The 24,607-nt window shown below is 48.2% G+C and overlaps 1 protein-coding gene across 1 annotated transcript; it reads left to right on the top strand.

Annotated features, from left to right (window-relative positions):
* Positions 1–425: 425 nt before the first annotated feature.
* Positions 426–5,809, top strand: Nkx6-3 (NK6 homeobox 3). The gene is made up of 3 exons (XM_042679497.1): positions 426–807; positions 2,631–2,800; positions 5,570–5,809. Exons 1-3 carry the CDS (start codon positions 426–428, stop codon positions 5,807–5,809), a joined length of 792 nt encoding a protein of 263 aa, XP_042535431.1.
* The last annotated feature ends 18,798 nt before the right edge of the window (positions 5,810–24,607 follow it).

Genomic DNA, 24,607 nt, shown 5'->3' with positions numbered 1-24,607 from the left:
TCCAACCAATGGCAGCCCGGCTCTCATAGCTCAGCCAGTCTGTGGTCTGTATTCTAATGGGCCATATCTTTATCAGGGAAATGTCCCTTCTCTGAACTTAAAACTTCTCATGGAGGGTCTCCAGACCCAGAGGCAGAGGAAGGGGCTTTGCTGAGCATGGGGAACAGCCTTCTCCAGTCAAGGTAGGCTGGAAAAAGAAAGCGTGGAGACCTTCCCCCTGCCCTGTGCACCTGACTTCCGAGAAGCTGACGTGGGTGCCAGTCCCTGGGCCAGGGCTGGGCCGGATGCTTTAGGTGGAGGGCAGTCAAAGGCTTGGGCTGCTTCCCACCCTCCACACCTGCCATGCGATTCAGGGCTGCACCCTAGGCTCCCAGGCCTTCGGAGCCTGCACTTGGACTTCTCGTCCTACTCCTGACCTAGAGATCATGGAGTCCAATCTGCAGGGGACATTCCTGTTGAACAACACGCCGCTGGCCCAGTTCTCAGAGATGAAGGCCCCTGTGTGCCAGTACTCGGTGCAGAACTCCTTCTACAAGCTCAGCCCCCCGGGACTGGGCCCCCAGCTGGCTGCGGGGACCCCTCACGGGATCACAGACATCCTGAGCAGGCCTGTAGCCACGCCGAACAGTGGTCTTCTCTCCAGCTACCCCCATGTGGCCAGCTTTGGGGGGCTCAGCTCTCAGGGGGTCTACTATGGCCCCCAGGTGGGGAATTTTTCCAAGACTGGGAATGAGTACCCCACCCGGAGCCGGAACTGCTGGGCGGACACAGGCCAGGACTGGCGAGGAGGGCGGCCATGCAGCAACAGTGAGTACGGGGAGCCTCCACCACCAGCCTGACTGGCTGGTGGAAAGAGGCAGAAGGCAGGCAGGGCCTCTAATAGCCGGGCACCATGAGACAGGGGCCCAGACTTTACATCCAGCTCCTCAGCTCAGGGCAGGCCTGAAGTCCACCCCATCCCCTCTGCCCCCTCTTTGTTTAGCACAGCTATCTGCCCCTCATCTCAGCCAAGTCATCTCACTGGCCTCTTCAGAACCCTGAGTGTTCTAGGCCCAGAGGAAGCCACGTAGCCCAGCCCAAGCTGTGCAGTGTCCTGCTAGCTCCCTTCTTCCTCCTGCTCAGAGCCTCTGCTATACCATATTGACCCCAAAGCACGTACCTGCTGCCTGCAGGGAGGAAAACTTGGCTGCTCTGTCACATTCTCAAAGAGCCCATTCATGCCCGGCATCATTGAAAGAAACCAAGCACACTTTTAGGCCACTGAACCCCACCTGTAAGCTAGGGGCTATTGCTCACCCTTCCGGTGGGCATAGCAGTAGCAACAACCAGAAGCAGCAGCTGAGCCTAGCTGAACTTGGCCGTAACTCCTGTATAGCATGCCTCACCTCAGGGTACCCCAAGCCTTAGTTTTCAGAGAACTGATATAAGGCATCCATAACACCAATAGGGGAATAGAGGAGCTGACCAGATTAGGCATAGGCAAGGGAGATTCACCTGGGCATCAGAGAGACAATGGCTGGCTTTAGGAGCCTTTCCTGTGCCCCTGAGGTCCTAGCCAGATCCGGGTAGGCAGATGGGCCTTCACTTGAGGCTGACTCCTAGGCTCTCTGCTACAGTAGAGTTTCTGAGTCAATCATGGAGACTCCCAAACACACCTGCCTCTCACCTCCTACACTGCTGAACAGACACCTTCCCCTTCTGAAAAACTGGAGTATTTTGAAGGTGCTGCAGATCAGTTAACCTATTCTGGTCTGGTTTGGGAAAGCCATAGCCTCAATCTGTCTCTCCTATACTCCAGTCCCCATCTCAACCCTGGACCCTTGTCCTGGATGCACACACCCACTAGAAAATAGGCAAGATTTGGTTGTCAGATTAAGGCAAAGGGAACAGGACTAAGAATGGTACATCAGGCCCTCCCTTCCTATTTCCGTGCCTCAGTATCCCTACCTGTGATGAGAGACAAAGGTGTGGGATGTTGGGCTGTACTTTTCTGATCAGGGCCCAACATAGAGAATTTTACTGTTCCGGTGCCCATGGAACCAAGTCCTTCCTGAGATGGCTTCCCTGGCTGGAGCTTCCCAGCCCTAGTGCCCAACCCCTCTGGCACCATCCTAACCTATGACCTCAAGGCCTGAGGACTGGAGAAGTAGTGCTTTGGGGCTGGAGGCTTTCCTATCCTTCCCAACCTGGGAAGTAGGGGGCCTAGGAATAAGGAAGTAGGGAGCAATTGATAGGCCCCAGGAGCTCTGACTGCAGCTAGAGTGTGACAACCCATTTTGGTGATGTGAAGGAGCAGCTTTGTCTTGGTATCTGGAGACACCTCGTTCCTCTTAGAAGGCAGCATTGGCAGAAAAGCATAAGATTCCTGCTGTCCCTAAATAGCTCGAGTATGGGGCAGCCACCCGGGAGCCTTGTTCCCCAGACATGGCAGAGGTTAGCACCAAACTGTTACCTGGTTGTCAGGAATGCTGCTCAGGGTGCAGGTGTCATCATACCCTAGCAACATCAGTTGCTATGTGAGAGAGGCTTCCACCTTGTGGGAGAGGCAGGGCTGGGTTGGCACCTTCTAGGCAGTATACATCATTAGGTTTCCATATGTCCTACTAACCCACTTCCCTTCCTCCTACCAGCCCCGGACCCTCTGAGTGACAGCATCCACAAGAAAAAGCACACTAGACCCACCTTCACAGGGCACCAGATCTTTGCCTTGGAGAAAACCTTTGAGCAGACCAAGTACTTGGCAGGCCCTGAAAGGGCAAGGCTGGCATACTCGCTGGGCATGACCGAGTCGCAGGTGAAGGTGAGTATATGGAAGAAGGCATCCTGGGGACAGGAGGCCACTATATGCATGTGGACACTCTTTCCCCAAAACTTGCAGCTCTTCAGAAGGAGCCCATCCCAGAGGGGCAGTGCTTGCCCATCCAACCACAGAGATGTTAGTAATTAGAAATAGATCCCAAGAGCTGCCATCTATGAGCTCTCTCTCTCTGAAAGCTGTATAATGTGCCAAATTTAATCTTCACAGCAGTCTTTTTTATTTTATTTTAAATTCTTCATTATTTTATTTTTGGGTATTTGTACTAGGGCTTAAACTCAGGGACTAGGCACTGCTTCGTAGGTTTTTTTGCTCTAGGCAGGTTGGTGCTTTACCACTTGAACTACACCTTCACTTCTGGGTGTTTGGTGGCTACTTATAGATAATGTCACAAGCCAGGCACTGGTGGTTCACGTCTATAATTGTAACTACTCAGGAGGCTGAGATCTGAGGATTGTGGTTCCAAATCAACCCCAGGCAGGAAAGTACATCAAACACTAGAAAACTGCAAGTGGCACTGTGGCTCAAGTGATAGAGCACTCACCTTGAGCTGAAGCGCTCAGGGACAGCACCCAGGCCTAGAGTTCAAGCCCCACGACTGGCAAGAAAAAAAAAAAAGTGTCAGCTGGGCGCCAGTTGTTCACGCCTGTAATCCTAGCTACTCAGGAGGCTGAGATCTGACGATCACGGTTCAAAGCCAGCCCGGGCAGGAAAGTCTGTAGGACTCTTATCTCCAATAAAAAACACTAGAAAACCAGAAGTGGTGCTGTGGCTCAAGTGGTAGAGTGCTCACCTTGAGCTGAAGAGCGCAGGGACAGTGTTCAGGCTCAGAGTTCAAGACCCACGACCGACAAAAACAAACAAACAAAAAGTGTCACAGATCCAGGTGCCCATGGCTCACACCTGTAATCCTGGCTACTCTGGAGGCTGAGATCTGATTGTTGCAGCTTGAAGTCTTCCTGGGCAGTAAAGTCCATGAGACTCTTATCCACCAAAAAGCCAGAAGTGGAGGGCTGGGAAGGTGGCTCAGTGGTAGAGTGCTTGCCTTGCATGCATGAGGCCCTGGGTTTGATTCCTCAGCACCACATAAAAAGCTGGAAATGGCGCTCAAGTGGTAGCTCGCTAGCCTTGAGCTGAAGAGCTGAGGGACAGCGCCCAGGCCCAGAGTTCAGGCCCACGACTGGACCAAAAAAAAAGCTAGAAGTGGAGCTATGGCTCATGTGGTAAGGTGCTAAACTTGAACTCCAAAGCTCAGGGATAGCACCCAAGCCCCAAGTTCAAGCCCTTGGTGGGGGCGGGGAAGAGGGAGATTGAGTGAGAGCAGGCGAACCAGGCACCAGTGGTTCACACCTGTAAACCTAACTACTCAGGAGACTGAGATCTGAGAATTGTGGTTCAAAGCCAGCCCAGGCAGGAAAGTCTGTGATTGTCTTACCTCCACTAAACTTCCAAAAAAGGTAGAAGTGGAGCTATAGCCCAAGTGGTAGAGCACTAGCCTTGAGCAAAAGGAGTTCAGAGACAGTGTTCTATTCAGGTCCTGAGTTCAAGCCCCCAGGACCTGTATACACACACACACACACACACAGAGTGGACTTTCCTGACCAGGCTGGCTTTGAACAGCTATTCTCAGATCTCAGACTTTTGAGTAACTAGAAGTGTAGGTATGAGCCACTAGTACTCGGCTCTCATGGCAACTTTGAAATTTTTGTAATGGTCTGCTTTACAGATGAAAATAAACTTCAATCCAGTTTCTTGCTCTTGGCCTCAAACTGAGACACTGAGACTTGATGCTGGTCCACTTCTGCAATCTCTGCTAGCAATCCCAAGCGCCCTCAATAGCTTTGGGGCCGGAATAGAAATGGCTTCACCCTTTGTGCGTTAGCCAGTAAAAGGGGCTGGCTTCTATTCAGCAGTCTTTACAGAGAAGACACCACCACCACTCACCCCACTCATCTTTGGCAAGTTGGGTGGTATTAGGCATGGTAGAGCGCCTGGTGGCTGTGGCACAGCTGTTATGAGAGCTACTGCAGGGCGTGGGGAGAAGCTGAAATCCTTTCCTACATGCCCCTCAGCCCCGCAGCGCCGCCTCCTGGGGGCCACTTGTCCAACTTTGGCGCTAGAGTCCTCCCGGACTCTCAAAGAAGAAAGCCATGGGCCAGGCCAGGCCGACTCAGTGCTTTGTCCACTGGTACCCGAGGTGCAGGGACAGGTGGGGACCCCAAGTCTGGGCTTTGCTGAGCCTTCGCCTCACTCCTGGAGCACCAGCAGACTCTCACTGCGCGCTTGCTCCCGCCAGAGGAGTCTGCAGCCTGGAACCCTCTGGAGCAGGGTGCACGCCACTTTTCTAGTTAGGGGAGATCATTCGCAACGGCCAGTGAGTCTGTGAAGCTAAAGGAGAAGGGAGACGTGTGTCTGTTTATTTCGCTCATGTGCTTACTTTGGTAGCAGTCCCGTGCAAGCGATGCGCGCGGCCTAGCGCGGGGCCACGGCCCCAGCCCCGGACGCCGCCGGGTCCGTGGGACGCGGCCGTGGAGCGCAACTCCACCTCGAGGCGCGCCAGCCGCTGGGGGGGCGCCCCCTGGGGCGCGAGGAGGACGCCGCCCCTCCGGAGAGTCGCGGCGGGGTGAACGCAGACCTTTTCTACCTCGGCATCACGTGACTCGGTCCAGGCCGGGATCGAGTGTTGCGCGCGCGCGCGCGGGGCCGGCCGTGGAGTGGAGGCTCCCCCGACGCGCCCCTGCTTGTCCTCCCCAGGTGTGGTTCCAGAACCGCAGGACCAAGTGGAGGAAGAAGAGCGCGCTGGAGCCTTCCTCCTCCACGCCGCGGGCCCCGGGAGGCGCGGGCGCCGGCGCGGATCGCGCGGCTTCCGAGAACGAGGACGACGAGTACAACAAGCCTCTGGACCCCGACTCCGACGACGAGAAGATCCGCCTGCTGCTCCGCAAGCACCGCGCCGCCTTCTCGGTGCTCAGCCTGGGCGCTCACAGCGTCTGACGCCCGCCCCGCGCCCCGCGCCCGCACCCTGAACCCAGCGCCCCGCGCCCCAGCCCCGCGCCCCGCCGCCGCCCGCCGCACAGCCAGGTCCCGGCACAGCCTGCAGCCGTCCCTCCCCTTCCCCACTCAGCTAGCTCAGAGGGGCCGAGGCAGAGGCTTGGATGAAGGGCGCGAGGAGGGGGTGGGGTGGGGGAGGGAAGACAGAGGGGAAGAGAGGACAAGGAAAGGGAGAAGAGGGGGAAGAGGAAAAGAGAGAGAGTGGGAGGAAGAAGGGAATGGTCAGTCTAGCTAAAAGGGACACAAGTCTCCTAAGATTTGCACTCCTTACTGCCATCTTGCCCCTCTGATGGCCCTAACCCTGCCAATTCTGCAGATTCCTAAGTGCAAAGGGAGACTGAAATAACAAGGCTGTGAAGCCAGGAGTCCTGCAGTTGTGATCCAGCTGTGGGGTCTCCCCAGGGTGGCAGCTTGCTGCGGGGACAGGAGATCACGGTGCTGGGCCAGGACAGGAGAAAAGTTAGAGTTGGCTGACAGGTGCCCGACAAGATGCACAGGAGTGCGGCCAGACCTGGAGGAGGTGCGCCTCAGGAGGGGACTGGGGACCCAAGAAGAAACACTCTGAACATAGCAACTAGAGGATCCTGACCCTGAGCTGCCAGGCCCTCACTGCCTTCTAACTCCACTCTACCCTCAAGGCATCTTTCCTTCCGTGGAAAGATGCTGGTGGAAGGAGGCAGAGATTCTTCATCTGTAGTCCTGTACAGCACCTGAGAGCTGCCCTCATGGACATCCCAGAACTCAGAGTGGTGCATCTTGGCCAGGAAGGAAGAAAGGGCTAGGAAGGGTCTCAAACCCCTCTGCTCCTCCAACAGGTGTACCAGGCAGTAAAAGAAGGGGAAGGTGCCATAAGAACTGACTCCAGGGCAGGCTGGGTACCCAACACCCTTCTTCCTGGGCCTGACTGGTGACTTTCACCCCAGGTGATGTTGAGCTACTGGTGGGTGGGATGGGAGGGTTCGGGAGGTGGGTGGGATTAGCCAGAAAGGAGTGCAACCCCAAAGGGACCAAGCATTTTCCTATCCTCACTGGCTTTAAACACACACACACACACACACACACACACACACACACACAATAAAAATAAAAGCCCCAGAAATGTCCCCATGGCTTGTGTGCTTCTGTGAAACAAATGAGTTTCAGGCACTATATATCCATCCCAGACATGCCAGATTGGAGAGTGGGGCGGGGGGAGCAGGAGTCTATTGATAAAGCAGACTTGGAACTTGAAGGAATTTAAGGCGAATGATCTAGATTCCTGAGGGTAATTTAGAATACATTCCCCCTCTGCAGATGCATGCATATAGGTGTACATAGGTAGACGGGTGTGCACATAAATGCATACAGCTGACTTCAAGGAGAGTCAGCTACTAACAGCCACTAACAGATTGCACAACTGCACTCAGTTTGAAATCTCATCTTGCTGGTACATGCCAGGACCAACCTGGATTCTGAGGGGGGAAAAAAGCCAAGATGAATTTAGTGCTGTGTCCAGCCTCCAAGAATTCCTAGCTTTGTGGGGAAAATTATCTATGGGGAAACCGATCAGGTACCAGAATGAAAAGGTAACGGAGAGAATAAAAATACTAGCATGATATCAACACCTGATAATTTTTCCTGGTACAATGTCTAAATTATCTGTCTTGACCCCACAAGAAATCTAGGAGATAGGTATATTTTCTTTGCTTTTTTTCCCCCCCAGGGCTGAGGACCGAACCCAGGGCCTTGCGTGCACCGGGCAGGCGCCCTTCCGCTGGGCTAAATCCCCAGCCCCTGGTATATTTTCTTTGCATGGATAAGAAGTCCCTAAACCAAGTTATACTGCCCCTGGTAGAAAGGGCAGGCTCTCAAAGCCCATTCTGTGAAATGAGAGGCAACTTGTACCTTGAGATTCTTTCAACCTTACTTTGAGAGCAAGGCCCAGGACTGCAACCTACCTGAGCCCCTTATTGTCTCTATGAGTCCTTCCAGCACAGGCTCCAGGGCAAAAACATCTGGTCTTCAGGGTCAGCCCAAGCAGGAATAGCAGAGCCTATTAGAAAGTAAGGTATTGCCCTTCCATGATGTCAGTGGCAGACCTAGAAGACAGAGAGGGACAAGGAAATGTAGAATACTTTTAACCTCCAAACCTTCACTTTGTTAAGATGCCACGTGCTCAGGTGGCCTCCCACTTCTCAAAATGGAGAACAGAGCCACTAGAGGATGGAATGCAGTCCTGGGTGCTCCTGGCTATGGCTGCCACAAGTCCCTCAAGTAGCCTTTCCTGAGGAAGGCCCCAAGGCAGCCCCAGCCAGAGGGCCACTGGCCTCAGAGGATGCAAGAGAATCAGCACAGCTCCAGGAGCTGGTGATATACCCTGCTGCTTGAACATTCCACATCAGTTGTTGCTAAAACCCAGGTGGGTAAAGCAAGTATGGAAGAAGAGACCAGAGTCCGATAGGAAAATGTGCTGGTGTGCATTTCTTAAGCATATTGTAATCATAACTGCTTTATTATCAATGCAATTCTTGCCCACCTGATTCATGTCATTTGCAGTCTATATTAAAGCAACCTAAGGACAGAGTTTCCTGAGAGACAATTGCTGAGCTAAAAGTTCTGGGATACCTGCCACTGGACACTTGGGTTAAAAGAATCTAGCCTTCCTACAATCATCTCCAACTTCTGTCTTTTAATTGCTTGCCCTAACAGGCTAGAATCTAGGGGCCAAGCAATGGTGAGGCCCTAGGTACATCTCACTAATTCCCATGTGGAAGTCTGTTGGTAAAGCAGACTTGGAACTTGAAGGAATTCAAGGCAAATAATTCAGATTCTGGAGTGTAATTTAGAATGTGTCCCTCTGCAGATGCATGCATATGTGTGTACATAGGTAGATGCCTGTGCACAAATATGTATGTTGCTGGAAACATAAGCCTTTTTCAAGTCATCTATTACATGACTATAAGCTTTACTCCCAACACTTTTTTTTTGGGGGGGGGGGGTCTGGTTGTGGGGCCTGATCTCTGGGCCTGGGCGCTGTCCCTCAGCTCTTCAGCTCAAGGCTAGTGCTCTACCACCTGAGCCACAGAGCCACTTCTGGCTTTTTTCTTTTTGCTTATGTGGTGCTGAGGAATCAAACCCAGGGCCTCATGCATGCAAGGCAAGCGCTCTACCACTGAGCCACCTTCCCAGTCCCTCCCAACACTTTTTTTACAATAGCATGCTACAAAACTTAATGCTTTTTATGATAATCTTAATCGCATTTCAATATATGATGCAGATATAAGCCGTGATAAAAAGAAATTCTTCCCAAAGAGAAATCTAACAAAAAGAAATAATCATAAGGAAGATGGAGCATTGGTCATGGAAGGTTGCTTGAGTGTTACACACAACTCTTATCTCACAGAAGATTTTTTTTTTTTTTTTGGAAATTCACTCTTTCTGTAGCTTGTCTCCTTCCATTTCAGAGACAGGAGGAAGGCTATTGAGACCTGTACTCACTATAGCCAGGAGTCTGAGACACAGATTCCTGTCCCAGCTGTCTTACTTGTGTCTTCCAATATTAAAGATCTGGGACATGTCCTTAGCAGGTCATGGGTGGGGGGGAAGTATCTCTCCATGTCCAGAATTCTGTTATCCTGACAGCAGTAATGAAAAAGGAGACTAAGTATTAAAATCTCCCCTCTGGTAATCCCTCCTCATACTCAGGTTATTAGAAAATTTGACCCCAAGAGCCCACCATGGCACAGGGGAGCATGGAGAGCTAGAATTGGACCCAGTCACTGGCTTTGCTGTTCCTCATGTCCTTGGGTTATTTAGTCTCTGAGCCTCAGTTTGGTCATCTGCAAAATAGAATAATGATGCAATGTATCATCATACAGTGTAAGATTAGAATAGTACAAGTGCCAGACATATAAAGAGAAAAAACAATAGCTCTATGTCATTTGAAGGCAGTTTTAGAAGCTGATGTGCTTTGCGTGTTTGCATCTCCTGCAAAATTGCTATATTGAAAGCCGGGCACTTGTAGGATTGCAGTTCAATGCTAGCCTATGAGACTCATCTCCAATTAACCATCAAAAAGCCAAGAAGTGGAGGTGTGGCTTAAGTAGAGATCACTAGCCTTGAAAAAAAAAGTCAAGTGAAAGTAGGGGAGGAGGGGGCTTGAGTTCAAGCAAGCACCAGCACACACACACACACACACACACACACACACACACACACACACACATACACACATACAATTTTTTTTTTTTTGGGTCCGGTCATGGGCCTGAACTCTGGGCCTGGGCGCTGTCCCTCAGCTCTTCAGCTCAAAGCTAGCGCTCTACCACTTGAGCCACAGCACCACTTCCGGCTTTTTACTTTTTGCTTATGTGGTGCTGAGGAATCAAACCCAGGGCCTCAGGCATGCAAGGCAAGCACTCTACCACTGAGCCACCTTCCCAGCCCACACATACACATTTTGTATGTTGAAGTTTGACTTCCAATTTAGGAGATGAGCTCCAGCCATGAGGCCTCTACCCTCGTGTATATGATTAGTGAGTTTATAAATGGTTGTTTTCATATTGGAGACCAGGCCTTCACCAGACACTGAACCTATTGGTACTTTTATCTTGGACTTGCCAGCCTCTAGAATTCTAAGAAGAAAAATTCCTATTATTTACAAACTACCTATGATTCTCTGCTATTTGGACTAAAGCTAGAGGCCAACAGAGCTGAGTTTGCAGCCCCCTTCACCATGCTAGAGCTATGTCATTATAACCAAGTATCTTTAAGGCCTTGCAGATCAATTCTGCAAGGTAGATGTGATCATGTACTATCATGTACAAGTACAGAATGATGTGATACTCATGCTCTCTCCTTCCGCTTCCAACTCACACCACTGGGCAGTGGGAGAGCTACTTCTAAGCAGGTCTGCTCAAAGAATGTGATAAATGAATCCAAAGTCATGACTATCTACTTTTGTTAAGTACTCCAGTTCAGACAGATCAACTGCCACCTGGATAGCATGGAAATGCTCCCTGTATGGCCAGATTCATTTTTCTGCAAACCTTAAGATCTAGGGACTTAGCATAGGGGTCTAACCCAGCACGCAGGGTGACTTAGCCTATAGGCATGTCTCTTTGGGAACTGAAAAGTGCTTGGACAGAAATGATAGCCCATTGCTTGGCAGGGGAGTATGGCCCCAAGAATGATCCCTACAACTTCTCCGTACAACCCTTAGGGTCCATACAGTGACACAACCTGCCTGGCCCCCCAAGACCCCCTGAATCTACATCCTGCCTCTACATCCTACCTATGAAGACCTGCTCCCTGCATAGAATCAGGATCTCCCAGGGGAACCAGTTAGAACTGCAGAACCTCAGACTCTATCTCAAAATCAGATGCAGGCAGGTTTGTGTGTACATCGCTTATGACTGTGGAGCTAGCACTTTCTTCCCAGAGCCCAGAGCCCCATACAAAATGGTTAGGCTGCGGCTGGGGTGTAGCTCAGTGACAGAATGTTTGCCTAGTGTTGCAGAAGGTGCTGGGTTCATCCCCAGCACCTCAGAAACAACTGTTAGACTGAAACAGAAAGATAGAGATAGATTTACACCCTATAATTGGAGCTCAGTTTTGAGAAAAATAAGAAAAACGCTTCTGAGGGTAAGGAAGAAGCTAACCTATGCTCTGCTGCTACCCCAGGTTAGGTCTGAAATCATGAAAGACACAAGAGTAGACTCTTAGAATCCCAACAATGGAGATGTGCGAGGCCAGATGCTGTAGGACAGAGTGCTGGAACGTAGTAGTCCAGGGTGCAAGGAACACCTTAGCACCTTTGAAGAAGGGCTCCTTCCAGATATTTGGCTGGCCATCACATATGTATCTTTCCTCAGCTGTAGATAATTACTGTGTCTATTTTCCAGATGACAGACAAGATAGAGAAATCATCTGTCAGCCCAGGGCCCATGAGCAGTCATGGTGGTTCTGCTGTCTCCCAAGCACAAGCTCCAAGCATGGTCACCGGCTGCTGACCTGGCATAAGTTGCAATATGCTATGTGTTTATTAGAGATTTGTAATGTGCTATTCACTGTTCTAGCTGTGTCTGTCTTTCTTAAATACTTCTTTGTAAAGTTTTGAATATTCTTTATTATCTTTAAGTAGTTGTACAAAGGGGTTGCCATTCGACAAAGCAGTTGATGGACAGAGGGCATCTTTCCATTAGTGTCACCTCTTTCAACATGTCTCACACGCTCCTCCCGACCCCCCCTCCCCTAACTTAATTTTGTTATGTATTGCATTTTTTGCAATTTAATAAAGCTGTATGTGTACAATGCATCTTGATCTGTATCACCCCTTCAACATCTTCACTTACCTTCAACCCATCCCTTCCCTTACGCTTCTCAATTCTGTGGTTTATACAATGCATTCTTACCTGCATTTTCCCCACTTCCCCCTTCATTCTCTACCCCTTTCCTTCTGGACCCACCCCCTGACACCCTTGCAAGTACCCATTTCCTGGTAAGGTCACAGCAAAATCTCCCTTGTAAAACTAATGTATGCTAATAAAAAAAAAGTAAAAAAAATGAAGTATGCACTACCATTATACCTACCTTATAGCTGTGAACAGTAGGGCACAGAGAATTTGAGTAACGCCCCAGGTCATGCAGCTTAAACTAGGCTGACTGTAGAGTTCTCTCCTCCTCCTCCTCCTCCTCCTTCTTGATTTAAAGGTTTGAACTCAGGGCCCACACTTGCCAGGCAGGTGTTGTACCGCTCGAGCTATGCCTCTTGTCTGTTTTTGCACTGGTCATTTTTAAGGTTAAAATCTCACTGTATGTTCAGGCTGGGTTTGCTGCAATCTTCTTACTTGGGCTTCCCCCATCACTGAAATAAACAGGTATGTGTCACTGGGCCGAGCCATTGGTTGAGATGAGTATCCCAACCGTCTTTGCTTGGGCTGCCCTCAGCCTCTATCACCCAATCAATCTCTTCCTCTCAGGTAGCTAAGATTACAGTCTTGAGTCACTGCGCCCAGGCTCTAGCTCTTAACCATCATAAAATTGGCCATAATAAAAAAGATTCAAAACAAAAAAAGAAAATTTAAATAACAAAAATAAAGTGATTTTAAAAATTAAAAAATGACATGGTAGGGGCTGAGAAGGTGGCTCAGTGGTAGAGCGCTTGCCTTGCATGCATGAGGTCCTGGGTTCGATTCCTCAGCACCACATAAGCAAAAAGAAAAAAGCCAGAAGTGTCGCTGTGGCTCAAGTCGTAGAGCGCTAGCCTTGAGCTGAAGAACTGAGGGACAGCGCCCAGGCCCAGAGTTCAGGCCCCACAACTGGACCCCCCCCCCCAAAAAAAAATGACATGGTGGTTTATGCCTGTAATCCTAGCCCTCAGGAAGCAAAGAGGGATCCGGAGTATAAAGGCCAGTCTAACCTACCTAGTGAAACCTAGTCTCAAAAAAAAAAAAAAGACCAAAAAAAAAAGACCAAAAATCAAACAAATAGATAAATGAGAATAAGGTCCAGGAATGTAGCACATGACTATCATACTCAATTTCCTGATTTCAAACCCCAAAATCAAATGAATAAATAAAATCAAGATTTAAAACAATAACACCATAAAGGGGGAAAGTCCATTTGAACTAAGGCTAAAACATGCTTAAATGAAGATTAGGTTTGTATGGATTAAGTATAAAAATCTGTTCAAGTTAGGCTCTGGTGGCTCATGTCTGTAATCCTAGCTATTCTGGAGGCTGAGATCAAAAGATCTGGGTTCAAAGCCAGCCTGGGCAGAAAGTCTCACATTAAACAGTAAAAAGTAGAGGTAGAAGAGGAGAGGTGTGGCTCAGGTGATAGAGCATCAGCCTTGAGTGAAGAGGCCATTTGATTGTGAGAGGCTCTGAGTCCAAACCCCTTTACTGGCACACACACATAAAAAAAAAATCTATGCAGTCACCCCCCCATCTCTGAGTTTAGAGCTTAGAGCTTAGAGTATGGGTTCAAACACAGGACAAGCTGATGCTTGTCACTTCCTGATGCTCATAATCTCCAAGATGGGCTGTGAGGAAGAGAAGGAATATAGAGCTGTCAGCAATATAGAGCTGTCAGAGCCCTGAACAGTCTTCACCAGAGCAGGGGGAGCAGAGGGGCCAATGGAGGCAAGGGAAGACGTGGAGAGAATAACAACAGAATATGGGCATGGTGGTTCATGCCTATAATCCCATATGAGTGACTCACAATGTACTAACAAATGAAATTTGCAATGGTCCACACATTTCTTTTTTTCTTTTTCTTTCGTTGGTCGTTGGGTGTGAACTCTCGGCCTGGGCGCTGTCCCAGAGCTCTTCAGCTCAAGGCTAGTGCTTTACCACTTGAGCCACAGAGCCACTTCTGGTTTTCTGGTGGTTTATTGGAGATAAGAGTCTCATGGACTTTCCTGCTCAGGCTGGCTTTGAACTATGATCCTCAGATCTCAGCCTCCTGAGTAGCTAGGATTACAGGCCTGAGCCACTGGCACCCAGCTCACATAGCACATTTCAATAAAAGAATTCTAATCATTAGTGTGTAAGAATAGACAGTAAAGTGAAGGTAAACATTCCTTAGTAACACTCTGTGTCTGTCATCTAAAACTTAGAATTTGTAGTCTATGAAAAGCAATGACCGAGTCTCCATTTTGAACAGTAATGTTATACTCACTATGGCACTCTGTAGCTTTTCAAGATACTTCCTTACACATTAGCATCTCATTATAATTTTAAATTTTTCTTGTGACATGATAACTTTTTTTTTAGAATCATGACTTTTTTATTATCTTTATTAGTTGTACAAAGAAGTTCCCATTCCCAAACAGTATATGAGTACAAAGCGTCTGACAACATTGTCATCCATCTCTCTTAACCCATCCCTTTTCTCACTTATTTTTCTTTAATTGAGATTAGGTGATTACATAAATTTCACATATTTCACAGTATTGTGGAATAGTGATACTTAGAGTTACAAACACATTTTAACTTTCACAAGGCAAATTGTCATTATCATGGTCTATACAGTTTGACATGACAACTTAAATTACCATTCCCACCCACTATTCCAGTCTCACTCTGAGCTGATTGTTGTAGACTACACATGTGGCATCATGCAGTGTTTGTCTTTCTGTGCCTGGCTTCGGTGCCTCCAATGTTCTCTAATTCTATCCCTTTGCCATAATTAACAGAATTTCCTTCTTTTTAAGGCTAAGCACTCTAGTGTACTGGGATTACAGGTATGCTCTACCATATCTGATTTATACAAACATCTTTTGTACAGATTGAGTTCTAAACTTTTGCGTAAAGACCCAGAAGTGGGATTGCTGCATCTCTTTTTGTTTTTTTCTGAGGAAACTCCATATTGTTTTACCTAGTGGTTATATCAATTCACCTCCCCACTAGTGATATACAGGATTCTCTCCTATTTCTATGTTCTATGATGATGTGCCGGTACTGGGGCTTGAACTTAGGATAGTTTCACTCAAGGCTAGCACTTTACTATTTGAGCCACAGCTCCACTTCTGGCTTTTTGCCGATTAACTGGAGATAAGAGTCTTTCAGATTTGTTTTAAGGGACTGGCTTCAAACTGCAATCCTCAGATCTCAGCCTCCTGAGTAACTAGGATTACCAGCATGAGCCACTAGTATTGGCTTATTATAATTTTAATTTGCATTTCCCTAATGAGTAGAGATGTTGAGCATATTTGCATTGCATATATTTGGCAACTATGTGTCTTTATTTGAGAAAGGTCTATCAAATCCCTTGCCCATTTTTAATTGTTTTTTGTTACCAAGTTATTTGTATTTTCTGGATATTAACTTTTAATGGATGCATGGCTTGAAACTATTTTCTCTCCATCTTCAGATTGTCTTACCACACTAGTCTTTCCTGAGTAGAGGTTTTATTTTTTTGCTTTGGTCGCCTACCTTTTGGAAGAAGCTCACCTCCCAAAAAAAGATTATTGCCAAGACCTAAAATGCTTTCTGTGGCTGCACCTTCTTTCCCAGGTAATGAAGGTACCTTGGAAGGTACCTTACTAGTGGAGCAAAAGAGAGGACACCTAGGCCTCAGCCAAGGCAGTGGTACAGTAGGAAGGTCTAACATGATAAAGCTCCCTGGCCTTCTGGATTTAATAGTCTACCTGTTTCTCCCCTGCCCCCTCTCTCTGTGTGTTTGTGTGTGTCAGTCAGTACTGAGACTTGAACTCAGGGACTCGTGGTCTTGTTTTTCACTCAAGGCTGGCCCTCTGCCACTTGAGCCACAATACTTCTATTTTTGGCTTTTTGGTGTTTAATAAGAGTCTCTGGGATTTGTTTGCCTGGGCCAGCTTTGAACTGGGATCTTCAGATCTCAGCCTTCTGAGTACCTAGGATTATAGGCATGAGCCACTAGCACTCAGCTTCTACCTGTTCTTTTTTCTCAAGGGACTTTGCTTCATCATATACTCAAGCTCTGCTACTGTGTTCAGTAAAGGAGAGCACTGTTGAAATTTCAGGTCTTATACTACCGTGGCTGCAGGATGGATAATTTCTTTAGAGTATCTGTGATATATCACTGGCTGCATGAGATGGCCTTGGATGCCCCCTGCCCGGGGAATCCTGACAGCCCATTCATTTGGAAGAGCCCTGGACGACTACAGCTTTATCCTCTTGCATGTCCTGTTAGCTAACTTTCTGTGACTGTGACAAAATACTTATGATGATCACTTAAAGAAAAAAAAAATGTTTCTTTTGGCTTTGGGTCTGGAAATCTCTTTCCATGGCCTCTTAACCCTGTTGCTTTGGATCTGTGGTGAGCCAGATAATGATGGTGGGGAGGGTGAGGCGGAGCAAAGTTGCTCACCTTATGGCAGCTAGGAATAAAAGGGGCAGAGGGAGAGGCCCAGTCCTAATTTCCTAATTCCCTCTCAAGGGCCTGCCCTTAATAACCACTAGGCCCCACCCTTAAAGTTTCCACCACCTCCCAACAATACCACAGGCTGGGATCTGGGTCTTTGAGGGACACTTTTAGTCGCAGAACTGTCTTTATGATCTGCCATGGACTGATATTCAGAGAAGGGTTGACTGTAGGCCTCTTGACTACAGCAAGAAGTTATATGAGTCCTTGCAGTGACATCACTTTCAGGCCAGGCAAGAGCTCCTGCCTTAGATTCTGATGCTCATTTGGGAGGCCCGGGCCTGGCCTCTCCAACACTATTTCTTACTCCTGAGAGTAATGGAATGAAGACCATCCTGCATTTGATAGCAGTCTGGGGTTCCAACGAGACAGCATTGTGTAGGAATATTCACAGGTGACAGTGAGACAGTGGCTGGCCAGTCGAGGTCTGACGGGAAGGGTTCCATGGGACCACTCCACAGGGCAAGATTTAGATTGCTCCCATGCCTTAGCCAAAAATTCTTTGCTCCTTTGGGAAGGCACTAGCCCCAGAGCCAGATTTGTAGGAACAGCAGAGCCAGGCCCCCATGTGCTCAGCAAAGCCAGTCCGGAAGGCCATTGAATGCACAAAGCCTTACTAGGCTCCTCCCCACTGCCAAATAAGCACCATTAATCTTGCAACCTAAGTGGCAGTGTGTCTACCTGTCCAAGCCAGAGAGTTACTGAGTCAACAGGAAGTTGACTTACCTTCCCTCTCTCTCCCACCCTAACTCCTACATCTTCTGTTTACTGCAAAAGCTCAGGTAGTGAGCCTCAATAGCACATCACAATTCCAAGAGAAAAGAATAAAAATTTGAAACACAGGAGTGATGGAAATGGGGTACAGGAGGCCTCTTCTGGAGCTCCACTGCCAGGTTCTTTGGCAGGCACCATGTGAAGATGCACAGGTGAATGGCATTGACCAAGGAGCTGTTATTTACTATACACGCTCAAAGTGCTCATTGTGTGTGTTGACAGAAAAAAATAATCCTCCCAAGTAGTTGTTCTGCTGGCTGCTGTGGCTCACACCTATGATCCTAGCTATTCAGGAGGCTGAGATCTGAGGATCAGGATTTGAAACAGTCAATGCAGGAAAGCCTGTGAGACTTACCTTCACAAAACATCAAAAGGCCAGAAATGGAGCCATGGCTTAAGGGGCAGAGTGCCAGCCTTGAACAGAAATCTAAGGTGCTGTACCCAGGCCCTGAGATCAAGCCCAAGTGCTGTGTGTACACGTGTGCATGTGTATGCACGCATGCACGCACACACACACACACACACACACACAAAGTAGGTATTTTTACCTTTTTCTCAGATAAGGAAAAGACGTCATAAGGCAGAAAAGGAAAATCTGTTAACTTCAAGGCCATCTTGAGGAGGAAGTAGATGTGAACCCTAGCTTACTCCAAAGCCAGATTCCCCCTATAAAAATCACACACACACACACACACACACACACACACACACACACACACACACACACACACACACACACACACACCAGGAAGGATCAGTCACAACTCAACTCTTGAGGTCAAGTATAAAGAAAGTCCGTTTGGGTCATTGACCACTCCCCTATGCCCCAGGAATGCCTCAAAGTAGGAGGGTCAGGGAGAGGCCCCAAGCTGGAGGGTGTTGGGGTGTGTGCGTGCCTGTGTGCCCCAGGAAAAGAAACAAAACAGGCTGATAAGGTCTCTGGTTTCCAGAGCAAAGCACCAATTAAACACAAAGCAGATGTGAGCAAATAAAGCTGTGGCGTCCAGAGAGAAAATCAATACTAGATTATATGTCCTACCCCAATCATATACCAATTAATACGGATTGGGTGGGGCTGGGTCAGATAAGTCCAGCAGCCAGAATGCAGAGCTCACTGGGCCTGTCCCTCAGTGGACCTCAGCTGGCCCCACAGCACAGGGCTCACACCCAGCCTTCCCAGGAGGGACTTACGTCTAAGGTCTCAGGAGAATCCCCATGTGTGCGTAGGGAGGCTGGGAGCATGGATGGAAACCTCCCCTTCCATTCATTCAGTGGTGAACCGGTTGTACAGAAAGAAGTCAAGCAGGAAGAAGAAATTCTGAGAGGTCAAGTGTTTAAAAAAAAGCTTTTGGGGGCCATTGCTCATTCCTTTTACATTCCAGGAATGAGTCCCAATGGAGGAATCAGGGAGAAGCCACAAGCTGGAGTGGGTATTGGTATCCCTTTGGAAGGCACAGGCAGACCACGAAAACAAGGCCGCAGAATAATTTGCCACAGGGGGAGGCAGAAGGAAGGCTTACTTTATGGGGCTTACCTTCAGTGAGTGATAGAAAATCAGGCAAAAATGGTTCACACCTGTAATCCTCGCTACTTAGGAGGCTAGATCTGGGGAATCACAGTTCAAAACCAGCTTGGGCAGGCAAGGCCGCGAGACTCTTTATCTCCAATAAACAACTTAGAAAAAGTTGGAAGTGGTGTTATGGTTCAAGTGGTAGAACACTAGCCTTGAGCACAAAAAGGCTCAGGAACAGTGTCCAGGCACTGAGTTCAAGCCTCAGGACCACCTTCCTCTGCCTGCACACCGCACCCCAAAAAGAGGAGAAATTGGAAAACAAATTTCTACTCTCAAGAAGCAATAGTGAAGCCCCTGAATACTCTGTCTATGCTTTATGTAAGACAGAAAGTACAGCCGAGCAACTAATAAAGCACTGGCAGAAAAAAGTGTTAAAAGTCAAGTGGCGTAGTGGAGCACCGGTGGCCCACGCCTGTAATCCTAGCTACACAGGAGACTGAGATCTGAGGATCATGGTTCAAAGCCAGCCCGGGCAGGAAAGTCTGTGAGACTCTGATCTCCAATAAACCACTAGAAAACTGCAAGTGATGCTATGGCTCAAGCGGTAGAGCACTCGCCTTGAGATGAAGAGCGTGGGGACAGCGCCCAAGCCCAGAGTTCAAGCCCCATGACCAAAAAAAAAAAAAAAGTCAAGTGGCAAGTGTTTGTAGGACAAGTGGGGTGATGGTGGCAGAGGGTATGCCTGCCCAGAACATTCCATGGAAGAACCTTAGGCCAATTAAGGAGTATTAAGACAGTAGTATGACATCAAACCGCCTGCCAACAGAGTTTACTACATTCAGCTGGCCACTGCCCCAGAGGAGGTGCCTTTGGGCATGATGAATAAATCAAAAGTGCTGATAGCCATGGCAGGGAGAGTAGTTGTGGGCTGGCCAAGTCTGGCCACAAGGGCAGTAGCTGACACAAAAGTTCTGTCCTTGCAGGGTCAGGACACATGCTGAGCAAATGTTCCCTTCCACAAAAAAACAAATCCAGCATCCACCACAGGGGAAAGGAGACCCAGAGAAGCTCCACAACCCCACAAAAGCACAAGGAAGCAAGTTGGTGGCAAATTGGTGTTGAAAGGTCCCTCTTGTTATTTCTATAGAAAGCCCCCTAGCCAGGGGTTCTAGTCAGGGTTCCTTCTGTACCCCCAAATACTCCCTCACTTGGGAACCCCTTCTAAGTGGGAGTTCTACATGCTGAGGACTGTTGCATGCCAAAGTAAAACAAAATTTGCTAGTCGAATATTTTTTAGACATTTTGCAAGATGCACGGCCTCTCTGACAATTTTTAATGTACTAACTGCCTGGTCCAGTGAGCTGATTAATTGGTGCTGGAGAGATCAATAAAAAACAGAAAATTAAAACAATTTTAAAGTGATTAAGTAGTTTAACACCTGTCTCCCGTCACGTCAGCGCAGGAAGAAAAATAAAGCAGGTGTCGAAGGGGCCTCCTGAAGCAAGAGAAACCAGCGCCTGCCCAGGAGAGATGACAAATCACAGCTGGAGAATCAATCTGGAAACCATAGTCCTGCCCAGGCTGCAGGCGTGGGGACAGCAGGGCTCCTGGGCCTCTCTGCTGCTCACCTGGGTTTTCAAGCTCCTTACGGGGGCAAATGCTTGTCCTGCTCGGAAGCCAGGCATGATCGGGCTCAGGGAGCCTGAGGACCTCTCAGATCCTCTGTGGAATCAGATGGAAACCCTGAGTTTCAGCCATTCTGAGCGATGAAAGCCATGGGATTCAAACACTCCAGAATCATTTATAGGCCGTGTGGTCAAGGGAGAAAATGGTTGCCACTGTCCCAAGAATAGCCAAACCTTCCTTTCTTGAAACTACATGTCTACTCCCTTCCTGCCAAAGGAAAGTTAGTCCCTACAACGTCCAACTTCTATTTGCCTCTTCCTACTTCATTAATAGGTATACAGTGCCTGCTGGATGATGCTCAAATGCCCCTTGTCACATCTTTGTGCCAACTTCATTCCCCCATCCTCCACTAGCAGCTAGCAGGGTAGCCTCTAAGCATTTTGTTCCTTTCCCAGTTTGACGCATCTGACTCAATTCACAGCACGTCAACTTACAGCACAAGAGATACAGATTCTTTTCCAGCTTCCCCATCCAAGTCCTCCTAACCAAGAGCAGTGAACTTGGGCAGGGGAAGCTAGGAGAGAAGAATGAACAAAGGCTAGAGATGGGGCTTCAACTGAAACATGGAAGTTTCCTCTTGATCTTGAAAATGGACTCGAGGTAGGACTGGTGGTGCATGCCTAGTACTCAGGAAATCAAAATAGGAGGACCAGGAGTTCGAGGCCAAGTCGGGCTACAGTCACAAGGTCCAGCAGAGAGAAGCTGGGCTCCTCAATCTACCTTCTGTACCCAAGGGCAGAATGAGCCTTGCTGCTGAACACTGTGTAAATACCTGCTGTGCCGCTTCCTGGCCACCGTAAGGGTACAAATGACCACATTTTCCCCACTAGATCAGGATAAAAAGGAAATCCAAACAGCTAGAGTAAGCCTGCAGCAGGTAGACAACATCAGAGCCTTCAGTTGGACTTACAAATGTCCCCCTTTTCGAAGCCCATCTCATCCCTGCCAGCCACCCCAAGGAAGGACAGATAGAGATGAAGTCTATGGCAGAGGCCTGGATGAGGGCTCAATTAAGGAACTACAACTGTTAATTTCCATACACGTATTAGCCAGATTTAGTTTTCCTTCCCCGTAACATCTCTTTGGGCTCTGTTTGCAGTGGCTTGGTTGCTTTCTACAGAAGTTTATCTGCAGTCAGGTTTTAATGAAAAGGTGTCAAACAACTCCTCTGGGGATTTTCAATCTCCAGCTATTGGCTCACTTTCAACAACAACCCACATACACGGACTATCTTTTGGCTTATCCTGCCCAAGATGTGGTTTTAGTGAGTTGGCCAGAAAGGCAGCTAAAACGTCCTGCAATCCAACATCTCTGTGATTTCCAATGCCATCTCTGCACAGGGGTCAGCTCCAGGGCCCGTTTCCCAATGAAAGACTGCCCCAGGCCACCGATGAGACCTGCACAGGCACCTTGGAGCCATCCCAGAAAATAGCCCTGAGACCTCACCACTCTCAGGAGCAAACAAAGTTCTTGGCTCGGTGGAGGTGCCCTCACTGCGGGAGCTCACTGCACAATAAGCCCCACACTGACGAAGATAAAGTTTCCCTGGGCCCAAGTTCCAAACTCGGCTGTTTTGTTTCTGTTAAAATGCAATTGTTTTTCTCTGGAGTGTGCGGTGACTGCTCGGCGTCAGGAAGATGTATGAAAACCTCCACTTCAATTCAGCATCCCTTTTCTCCCAGACAAACACGGTCGGATTTTAATAAATCAAACAGCCACACTGTTTAATAAAAATTTATTGACTTACAAGTGATTATTTATCAAAAGACCATTAATAGCAGGACTGAAATGATGTGTTACTGGGTGGTGCTGGGAGACTAATAGGAAATCAATGCAGCTGGCCGGCCAGAATGCATATGAGAAACCCACCCCCCAACAGCGAGCTAAATTTCACCAGCAAAATACACCAGACACTACCCTTGGTGCAATGAAAAGTTCCCCCTTTTTATTTATCGTTTACAAATGAAATGATCAATACTTTTAATCTAGAGCAAAATTTATTAACTTTCCCATCGGAGAGAGACATATTGACTAGGGGAGAGGGGTGTGAGAGCAGTGGAAGATGGATGGCTGGATGGTCGTCTCTTAACCTGTCCAAGAGTCAGTGTGCGTGAGCTGCCCTTCCAGCCCGGACATCCCAGGCTGCACACTATAGCTGCATCTGAAGAAATCAAGTCTGGCCACCCAAGATGCACAGCAGGTGATGAGCCTGCACACAGTGCTATCTTTTACAAATTGGAGAACAGAAGGAAGTACCATCCCAGACCCTGAGACTTTGGTCAATTCTAGGAAGCAGCAGGGTTCATAGACCTGATTTCCATAGAGCATTTAGGGTATATGCCCACCACTGGTTCTGTCACAAAGATCTGAGACATTATGGTGCCCACAACCCCTTGTCACTGGCCTGCCCACTGTCCCTCACACATCAAGCCTTTGTCTGGGAGGGGCAGAGAGGGAGTAGGGTCTGTGGCAGGAAAGCATGTCCCAAGGTTGGTTCTCTGTCAGATCACCTGAAACTACTCTGCCAAGCTTTGCTCATTTAGCCCTGGCTGCAGGGCCATCTATTGAGCTGCCTGTCAGGTGTACTTCACTGGTATTTTGGGAGGTTTTCTCTAGCTAGAAAGGGCTCATGCTTGCATGAAAAATCTGCCTTTAATTCACAATCTTAAGTAGGCCATCTCAAGAAGTGTGGGTCTGGCTCACTATCATCTATACTCTTTAAGGACTCCACACACATGGGGACCCCTGCAGAAAAAAAAAAAAAAGCCTGGTTTGGGGGAACAAATGGCTCCAAATGATCTATTTTGAAACTCAAAGCCAATTTGAATGAAAAGCTTAAAATCAACAGTTATTAGCTGGACACCAGGAGCTCACACCTACAATCGTATTCAGAAGAAAGAGATCTGGAGGACTGAGTTTGAAGCCAGCCTGGGCAGAAAGGACTCTCATCTTCCAAAACAACTAGCAAAAGCTGGGTGGCTCAAGAACACCAGCTGAGCAAGCAAGCAAGCACACCAAGTGCATGAGGTCCTGAGTTCAAACCCTTGTTTTGGAGGCAAAAATTAAATTGCAGAGGTAGAAGGTCTTAGAAGTCACAACCCTAGTGCCTGGTTATGTATCAAGAAACAGATAAAAGAGAACAGCAGTGGAGCAGCAAGTGTGGAAGTGGACTGAACTGGCCACTGCCCCGGTCAGTCAGGGCAAGGATCCAAGAGTAGTTTGTAGTATGTTGTGAGCCTTTCCTACAGACCAACTCTGAGATCCCAAAACAATTCCAACTCTGGGACTATTAGGTCTGCAGGATCCCCAGTTAAAGAAGGATGGGCAGTAGGTGGCCCTGAATGCCTTAACAGACTGTAGAGATTTCATTTTCATGAGTATAATCACATCCCTCCTCCTTCTCACTGTTCCTGCTGTAACCAATAACAGACAGGTGTGTGTAACATGAGCAAGCAAAAACCCCCATAAAATCCTCTATGCATATCATGAAGTAAAAGCAGCTACTTCATGATGAATTTCATAGGAACTTCTTTTAAAGAGAACTTGATTTTCTTTGGTCCGGTCGTGGGGCCTGAACTCTGGGCCTGGGTGCTGTCCCTCAGCTCTTCAGCTCAAGGCTAACACTCTACCACTTGAGCCACAGCGCCACTTCCGGCTTTTTCCTTTTTGCTTATGTGGTGCTGAGGAATCGAACCCAGGGCCTTGAGCATGCAAGGCAAGCACTCTACCACTGAGCCACCTTCTCAGCCTGAGAACTTGATTTTCAAAACTAATTTTATATATCATTCCAACTGGCTCTGACACTATACACACCACCCCTTCTACAAGCTGAGAACCTTTTATTCTTAAACATCCCATAAAATAGTTCGTAAGAGGCATTC

The sequence above is a fragment of the Dipodomys spectabilis genome, unplaced genomic scaffold (assembly GCF_019054845.1).
Source record: "Dipodomys spectabilis isolate Male_0828 unplaced genomic scaffold, ASM1905484v1 ptg000052l, whole genome shotgun sequence".
In the NCBI taxonomy this organism is placed as follows: Eukaryota; Metazoa; Chordata; class Mammalia; order Rodentia; family Heteromyidae; genus Dipodomys; species Dipodomys spectabilis.
This window is presented reverse-complemented; position numbering and strand designations above follow the sequence as displayed.